General features: G+C 39.0%; 1 protein-coding gene across 9 annotated transcripts in view; it reads right to left on the reverse strand.

Annotated features, from left to right (window-relative positions):
• Positions 1-254: 254 nt before the first annotated feature.
• Positions 255-9,587, reverse strand: part of LOC127534779 (zinc finger protein OZF-like) — a 38,423-nt gene continuing 29,090 nt past the window's right edge. For 2 of the 9 annotated variants that reach the window (XM_051950860.1, XM_051950859.1), the window contains 2 exons: positions 3,476-4,759; positions 255-3,105 (listed from right to left, as the gene is read on the reverse strand). In XM_051950860.1, coding sequence (XP_051806820.1) covers positions 2,860-3,105; positions 3,476-4,759 — 1,530 coding nt within the window. In that variant the 3' untranslated portion in view covers positions 255-2,859. Of the gene's footprint in view, positions 3,106-3,475; positions 4,760-7,533; positions 7,636-7,964; positions 8,241-9,164; positions 9,183-9,587 lie in introns of those variants that run through there. The other 7 variants (XM_051950854.1, XM_051950856.1, XM_051950855.1 and 4 more) reach the window with 7 other exon arrangements.

The raw sequence follows: 9,587 nt of genomic DNA on the forward strand, positions 1-9,587 counted from the left end.
GCTACTTTTAATCGATAATGTTTTTACCAATGACACTCAATATGGATGCACAAATGGATTGCTGATCTGTGACATATCAGACCACTTACCTGTGTTCACGATAAAAGATGGAAATGTAGGAAAAAACAAAATTCAAGATAGCTAGCCAGAAGCATTTACAGACTGAACAAACAACTAATGCGCTGTTCAACGCCCTGTTGGAACAGGACTGGAGTTCAGTGTACAATGAAGAAAATGCTGACAGTGCATATGAGAACTTTTTAGAAATATTCATTATGTCATTTAATAAATACTGTCCTATTATAAATGATAAGAAGAAGAATAGATACAAAGATTGCCCATGGTTAACCACAGGCTTAAAAAAGGCTTGCAAAAAGAAGAACAACCTGTACGCAAAGTTTATCAAATCAAGAACAAAGGGATCAGAAATTAAATCAGGGCTTAAAGTGAGAAAAATCCTGAGCCTGAACTTCTAAGATCCAATTTATAGTGTCAATAAACGTATTTAAATGTATTTTAAAACTCACTAAAACACAATATATATGAGATTCTATTAATTCAGAGCAAATATGAGGTCATCTGGTGGAAATGATGCCGATTATGTTCCCATTATTTTGTTGTTGCTCAAATGTAAAACCTTACTCGGCCAAAACTTAAGACATTTTAGAAAGTGCCAAAAGTGAGATTTTTTTTGTGTTAATGTTTCAATACCACATCACTATAATTGCAAAGATTTATTTTAGTGTAAAGGGGAAAAATCATGAAAACCAAGTACATGCATTATTAATAATTTTTATCTCTTCAGTAGATTTAACAAGAACTCAAAACAACACCAACCACAACAAAACTGCTACAAAACTATGCTGCTTTCCTTCATAAGGCACAATTTTTACTTACAACATTATCTCAAGTGTCAGTCTCAAGAGAATATTAGTGCTTGGAGAATACTGTTTGAAAAAATTTAATATTCTCTGGAACACTACAAGAGAATAAACTGTCATATGTCACTTGCTATACCAACTTTGTATTTCAGCAGGTAATAAAAGTACTAGTATTAACTCTTAAAAGCAATTTTAGTTATTGCCACACAATATAAGATACCTCTGAATAAGCTGATCATGATGCTGACTCTCAAACTCTGTAACTAGCAAAGAAGTCCGGGCCTTCCTGATCTGGTTTATCTGGGTCCTGGCAGCAATGGACTGCTCATGCTGAAGAACTTCTACTCTGGCCTTTTCCTCTGGAGTCAGCCCATTTCTCACAAAGGTGTGATTAAGAAGCCCTCTGCAGCACATAACCACACATACGCATGTTAGTAACTGCTCATTTGATAAACCTCAATAATCTGTGTGATTAGTTTAAATCATTTGATTTTCAATTTGAACTGACACACATTTTGTTTGTTTTGGTAAGGGAAAAAATGTATTCACTGTATAATTTGTTCAGTTGGCTTTCAATTTAAATGTTTCTATTTTTTATCTATATTTTGGAAAGAAAAAACGGTGAAAAGCAGGCTAAGAACATTCTTATTTAACTATCTATCCATTATTCATTTCACACAACCCATACGTTCGTTCTGTTCTGACTAATAATATTTGCTTAAGATTGGAGATTTTTTGTTTGTGGCTAGACATCATTCAGATGCATAAGGTCAGAAAATCTGCTGAGAGCTATTTAACTCATTATTACAAACATCCTATATGTCCTCAAATAAAAAAGGTTCATATCACCTAAGCTACATTCAGTTTGTGCATATTTAACTAAACAGATGTTCTGAGTAGAATAATGGGACAAATCCGTATGGCTTGATCTTTGATTTTTTTTCCTTTCAAAATAAAATCCAGCAAACTAAATAAATGTTTCCTTTTTTCCTTTTGCTGTTGTAAAACACATAGAAAATGTTGAAAGATTAAGAAATCAAACAAAATCAACACCTTCTGTTTTTGTTACTTTTTTAAAATTCAATATCTAAGCCCGTTTGTTTTTATTTTGTGGCGAAACCATGGGGACTGTGGGACATGCACGCGCATCGCCACTGACGCACTTACGCCAATGGGGCGAGTCAACACACCGCGGCTCAGGGATAGCAGCAGCGGCTGCTCTCTTTGTTAATCAGCAGAGACACATCCTCTCTCCTCTGTCACACAAAGTCTGAGCAAACTTTAGTATCTGCGTCTTTGAGCTAAACACAAGCTCCAACGCTATTGACCAGCGATCAGCTGCTCGATTCTTCACGGCACCACTCACAGATTGGAGCTCCGTGCGCTCTGGACAGACCAGGCAGCCACAGGGCTGGGACACGTGGAATGGGTCTACAGTCCAAGCAGAAATAAAATAAATAATATGCAATATATATCAATGTGTTTCCAGTAATTCCCTTTAAATATAATTACAAAAACCACCAACAAATATTGCACATTTGGATTTTGTTTGTGGGATACTGTTATTTCTTATCAGTGGCTCAGCAGCACTGACGATGCCGAACCAAGAGGGTGCAGCACATCGTGCACCCAGCAGTCGATGCGCACTCGCAGTTAGAAAACTGTGATTGGATAAAAGTTCCATCAGAAAGTCGCATGCCTGGACAGAAGGTGTATATTTTTTAATGTAGGATTTGGAGTTTGATTGATTAAAGCGGAGCAACTGAATGCACAATGACGCACATGCTTGGAGCCTTCGGGACGGAGATGGATGAATTTTTTTAAATGGTACATTTCCATGCGCCGGAAAACTTTAAGCCCTGCATTTAACTGAGTAACCACTTTGAATGGTTTCATTAATTTACCAGTCACGTCTGTCAACGACAGCTTTCCTCTTAATGGATTTTGCAACGAAGCAATGAAGACACTAAACAAGAAATTAGACCTGAATTCTGTGAAGCCGGATCTCAAGGACTTTAAGTTTGTGGAGGACTTCATGAACTTTTACTGAACCCTGCATGGACAAATCTTCTTGGCAGGGGTTCAGTCTGTGTCCAGTGTGCATACGCTGGTGTCGTTGTAGGGTTCCCTGTTGGTTGGACGTTGGTCCAGACTGGTCAAAGCAGCATTGTTCACCATTGGAAGAGTGCTGACAAGTCTGAGGGTGTTGTCCATCTGTTCTGTTCTGATTGGAAAACAAACACACAAACACAGAGAACGTCAGTGTTTCCTGCAGCATTGAAGAACTGATGCCTTGCCTGAGATAGAGAGCACCCCAAATGACATCTGAAGACACTTTTACCTGTTGGAATTTAACATTCAGTTGTCTGATTACATCAGAATTCCTAATCTAACCTACATCCCCAGATTAACCTGGACCAGATTTCTGTGTCAAAATGAATACAGGTTAGACTGAACGATAGCTGATAATGTGTTAACAGAATTCAACTGACCACAGTTGTTCAAAACAGTTTTGAAACAATTTTGCAGCAATATCCAAAATTATCCAATACACAATTGTGTGTACACTGTGACTGAGACCAGTCTTTACATACCTCACTGTGACACTGATTGAATGCTTTCTTTCTGGTGTGGATCTGCTGGTGTCGTTTCAGGGAACCCAAAGTTGTAAAAGTCTTCTTACACTCATCACATCTGTATGGTCTCTCCCCAGTGTGGACACGTTGGTGAATTTTGAGTTTTGCATTGGAGCTGTAGCGTTTCCCACACTGGTCACAAATGTATGGTTTAACCCCAGTGTGGGTCACTTCATGAGCTTTTAACTGTGAGTACATTACAAATAGTTTGCCACAGTGATCACATATCCACACATCATGGCCAGTGTGGATGCGTTGGTGACATTTTAAGCTCTGTTGGTGCTTGAAAGTTTTTTCACAGGAGTCACAGTGGTACCGCTTTCTACCAGAATGGGGGCATTGATGGATCAACAACTGTTCATGTTGGGTAAAGGTTTTCACACACTGATCACAGTTGAATGGTTTAACTCCACTGTGAATGAGTTGATGACTTTTTAACTGACTCTTCAGAGTAAAAGCCTTTCCACAGTGATCACAGCTGAATGGTTTAACTCCACTGTGCATAAGTTGATGACTTTTTAACTGACTCTTCAGAGTAAAAGCCTTTCCACATTGATCACAGCTGAATGGTTTAACTCCACTGTGCATGAGTTGATGACTTTTTAACTGACTCTTCAGAGTAAAAGCCTTTCCACATTGATCACAGCTGAATGGTTTAACTTCACTGTGCATGAGTTGATGACTTTTTAACTGACTCTTCAGAGTAAAAGCCTTTCCACATTGATCACAGCTGAATGGTTTAACTTCACTGTGCATTAGTTGATGTCTTTTTAACGCACGCTTGTGTGTAAAAGACTTCTGACACTGATCACAGCTGAACAATTTCACTCCACTGTGAATGAGTTGATGATTTGCCAGATGACTCTTCTGATTAAAAGCCTTTCCACACTGATCACAGCTGAATGTTTTAACTCCACTGTGAATGAGTTGATGTCTTTTTAAGCTCCACTTCTGAGTAAAAGCCTTTCCACACTGATCACAGCTGAATGGTTTACCTCCACTGTGAATGAGTTGATGTGTTGCTAGATTACACTTCAGAGTAAAAGCTTTTCCACACTGATCACAGCTGAATGGTTTCTCCACAGTGTGAATACATTTGTGAATTCTGAGCTTTGTTGCTGTGATAAAAGTCTTGCCACATTGCTCACAACTCAGTGATTCATCTCTTTTTGCTGTTGTTGCTGAACCATCCTTATCCTCCTCAGAGGTCCGACATCTCACTCCATTGCTGTGTTTACATTTCTGTAGCAAAAGACAAAGATAAAAACAGAGGCAGTGTTGGAAGAGCAATCATGAAAAAATTTATCCTAAAAGTCTCAATTCCATGTAGTTGGACATGAGGCTGAAACAAGATCAAGAATCTGCAGACATGCTGGCAGCTTTGTCATTAGAAACCTAGAAATGTGTCAACAGCACACTCACAATGTCAACAAAACTATTTACAGAGGCCGATAGTTTTCACCTTCAACAACATCAATGTCCAGATTTAGGTCTTAATGGCAGCAGGGTCAATTCACACCACCAACACTTTCTAGTTTCTCCTAGGGGACCAGATGTTGATACCAGTCCAGAAAAGAACTGTAATTCTGCCACTGAAATTTGGATTTGACCCCAACGACCCGGGAAATTTGTTGTGCAGCAGTTACACAAGCGTTCACCATCAAACAACAAAAGCAACAAAACAGTTAAAGGAATAGCAACGATTAAAGGAAATGTTTTTAAAATGTAAAAAAACACATTAAAACAATTACAAGCAAAATAAAAGCCATTTAAAGAAAAATGAAACAAAACATAAGATAGACAGGGACATCGGCAGCAATCTTGGGCATTTAGTCAGACGTCGTAAAAGTTTTCAATAAACGGCCACCGATGTAATCAGGTAGAGGACTTTTCTTTGGTCTGCACTGTTTGAGACACCAGATTACATTGCCCACATCAAGAAAGGGATTCTGTGGAGAGGCTGACATGAGACAGTTTTTAGTCTCAGCATGTTTAGCCCTAAAATCATGGGAGTCAAACCTGACATAAAAACTGTTTAGACTTTGAGCCAGCTCTAAATCACAATTATAACCAGTGAGCTGAACTCTCTCATTGACGCATTAATTAGTTCCAGTGATCAGATTCATGCCGTCCCAGACTGAACTGAGGTTGTTCATTTTGAGCTGAGACTCAACTTTATCTTTGTATTGTCTTTTGTGGGTCCTGATCTCCTACTTTATTTCCTTCTGGCGGTTATACAGATTTAGTGTATTTCCTTCTCTGAAGACTGTTTTCTTTCTGTACAGTAGGTCTTTGAGCTTCTTAGAAAGCCATGGCTTAGTGTTTGGATACAGTTTTACAGTTTTTTTCAGGAATAACACTGGTTTCACAGTCTGTGACCCAGCTGCTCACAACATCAGTCGGTTCATCAATATCAGCTGAGGACTCCTTAAACACGTCCCAGTCAGTAACCTCCAGACATCCCTGCAGAGTGTGACAAACTTTCACTCTGATGTTCTGCACTTTGCCTTGCTTCAGTACAGTGGTAGACAGGGATAAGGAGGATGCAGTTGTGGTCAGAGGAACCCAGAGCAGAAGCACCTTTCACATTGCTGTAACAGATCAAAGAGTTTGTCACATCTAGTGGGACATGTTATTTACTGATGGAAGTCTCTCAGTGTGTGTTTTAGTGTGCAGTGGTCTCTGGATGACCTGATGGATAAGCCCACAGGTATTTATTTCACTGGCCTTTGGATGATATCGACAAGTTTCACAAATATCTGAGGAAATTTCTGAGGCAGATATGGAGGGCACAGTGAAGCAGAAAGCAGTTCTAAGTCAGTAGTGAACAGTTTCAGATTTGCACCAGCGCTGTCCTTGTCCATTTGGAAGACCCACTTGAGCCCAAGCTTTCATTTGCTGGCTGATGTTCCTTCAATATTTCCACATAATGTTCTATCCTCTTGATGCCATCTATTTTGTGAAGTGCACCAGTCCCTCCTGCAGCAAAAACACTCCCACAACATGGTGCTGCCACCCCCATGCTTCACAGTTGGGATGGTGTACTCAGGCCATCCTCAGCCAGCATCTTCACAAGGTCGTTTGTTTTTGTTCTGGGGTTGATGAGCACATTTCCCTCCAAAACAATCCTAACCTTAACCAATCTCCATCTTGAGCAGTAGGATGGCTTGACATTCCCATGGTGTTGATCTGTGCATGTAATTGTTTGGACAGATAAACATCAAACCACAGCAATCTGGAAATTGCACCCAAGGATGAACCACACCAGTGGAGGCCCACAAATGTCTTCCTGATGTCTTGGCTGATTTCTTTAGATTTTCTAATGTCGTCACACAAGGAAGCAGTGTGTTTGAGGTGTGCCTGAAAATACATCTTAATCTATCAAAAGCTTTCAAAGTCAGGACATCATCTTGAAGGAATAGCAATCTTAGTGGATGCAAACTTCTGATTGTGAAGAAAGTCATAAAAATTCTCTCAAAAAAAAATCTCTCTTTCGTTATTCTGGCATTTAAAGATAATTTTGGTCATCTTAAACGACATAAAACAGGAGAAGCATTACCAGATTTAATGTCAGATCGTGTCAATTATAAAAAGGGTTATGTGTCGTTTATACAGTGTAAGTAAACTTCTGGGTTCAACTGTCTGAATTTCTTGACAAGGAAAAGGCTGGTAAACTCACAATGCTCAAAAGTATTATTCTCTACCAAAGAAAATGCTGCTCTTTACCTTCCTGAACAACTTGCTTGAAAAACAAGACTTTTCTTCCGTTACTTATCTTCATCATCATGTAAGACATTTTCAGAAAGTATGATCAGCAGCTAGTTCAGCCTCAAACTAAAAACAAGCAGCTTCCAAGCAGTCCACCATTATATCCTCAGTACAGCTGCTTCTGCAGAGCTACATCTCTCCAGCCATCGTCACCTGGCTTTGGTCGGCCCATCTAACCAACTGGAGCAACTTTACACATTTTAAAGAACAAATGAATGATAATAATGTTACAGTGGTATGTTTCTCACTTTTTGTGAAGAATCCATGTTTCCTCCGTTGTTGAGCTCAGACTAAATGGCTGCCAACATTCCTCTGCTCCTCCGTCAGACTCTCCTCCTCCTGCCAATCACCTGTCACATCAAACATCTTCATTAGGATACCACTCTATACACAAGTGTCAGAGTGTCCCATATGTTCATCAGCCAACACAGAGGACACATTTCAACTCAATAGTTCACTTTTAGCTCTTTTCAATTTCACCTAAAACTGATACAAATGAACTTAAACTGTTAAAAATAAGGAACATAGACAGAAAACAGACATGGAAAAAGAGAATAAAGAGAACATAAAGATGCTACTGCAGGTGATTCAAGACAGGACTGCTGGTAGAAAACTGTTCATGCTGTAAGTTAGTGAATGTATTTTACTGCTCAGTGTTCTGTTTAAAGGCAGCTCTCACTCTCTGTTCTTTGCACTCTCTCATAGTGTCAAGTGTCCTCCCACTTTCAATGACAGGTGATTCTCATTGATGATTTTTCTCACAGTTTCTGCAGTTTCCCCACTTGAAAAAGGATGTTTCATCTACCCAGGGTTTGAGCAGGACTCCACTCATCAATCAGACAGTTGCTTTCTTTCTTTTCCCTCTTTCATTTTGCAGTGGTCGCAAATTCATGAGATACAGAGGTGGCAACTTCCATAAGTCCATACGTTTAGTTGATAGATTAAGGTGAAAAACCTTTAAACAGAACACAAAAGGACAATGTTTGCATTACTGCATTCAGCAAATAGTAACAACCATTCCTCATGGACATTTTCACCACATTGGCAAATGCTACTCCACTCACTTTATGTTTGTCAACCTCAACACCACATAAACTGAAGCAACAAATCATGGCATGAGCAATATTCAACCCAATACTATACCACACATGAATTTATCTGCATTTTAAAGAGTTGATTTTGAATCACAGTTTAACAAATTACTCTGAGCATTTTTACCAAATTTTTTTTACAGGGTTTATACACCAATCTTGAAGTTAAATTTACTACCATTTAATACCTTTTTTTTTACTACCTTCAGATTTTTTTTACAACCATCAAGACACCGAGTTCCAAGTATTAATCAGAAACCTTTTTTGATATGCACGCAGATTTTGACATACAACACTTACATCATACTTACCACTCTCCAAGGAGACCTAGTTATTTAGCTACAGGGTATTAGTTACAGTCACTGGTGCAATATGAGGTGGGGTGCTTTGCTTCAGAGGCACTTGAGTGATGGAATGGTATTGGATTTAAACTTACAACCTTCTCAAGATTGACTCCCAACCATTAGGCAACAGCTACTAATACTATAAAAGAAGAGATTCAGACAAAATATTGCACATTTATTTCCTGTCCCCATGGAAGACTCCACTAGTCCATTAAGAACATGTTTAACAACCACACAAACCAGTAAAAACAAATTGAGACAAGGATTGAACAACCAACTAGGCTTAAATGACCAACAAATCTGCACGCAAATTTTCACAAAACACTTAATCAAAAAGAGAGCAGGATGACAAAATAAAAAAAATCTTGTGCCAAGTGCCTTAACCTTTCATAAAATAGAGAGAGAGACAGAGACAGAGACAGAGAGAGAAAATAAAAATCTTACGGCAAGTGCGTCAGCTGCACAGCCTTGTCCTCGTTAGTTTTGTCCATTTGCACCAATTCCTCCTTCTCTTTGTATCTTCTCCTCAGAGAATTTCATTTTGTGATTAGTTCAGCCATTGCAATTTTGTCCAATCACCGCAACTTTCCCGCAATTTTGGCCCGCCTCCCGTGAGTTCCACCAATCATAGCAGTTCCCAGCGCAAACGTAATGCACGTATGTCACCGAATTCACTTCCTGTTTATGGTTTGAAGATGCAGACGTGCGATACTAATGTCTCTCATTTACCAATAAAAATTACTGCTGAAGACCGTGATAAACAATTAATTCACTGATGTTCTTCACCAAAGCGGAGCTAAACTGTTTTACAATCGTGCAATATTGTGGTGGAATACAAAAAAAGAAAAAAAATCATCGATTTCACTT

This window comes from Acanthochromis polyacanthus, chromosome 7 (genome assembly GCF_021347895.1).
Source record: "Acanthochromis polyacanthus isolate Apoly-LR-REF ecotype Palm Island chromosome 7, KAUST_Apoly_ChrSc, whole genome shotgun sequence".
Classification (NCBI taxonomy): Eukaryota; Metazoa; Chordata; class Actinopteri; family Pomacentridae; genus Acanthochromis; species Acanthochromis polyacanthus.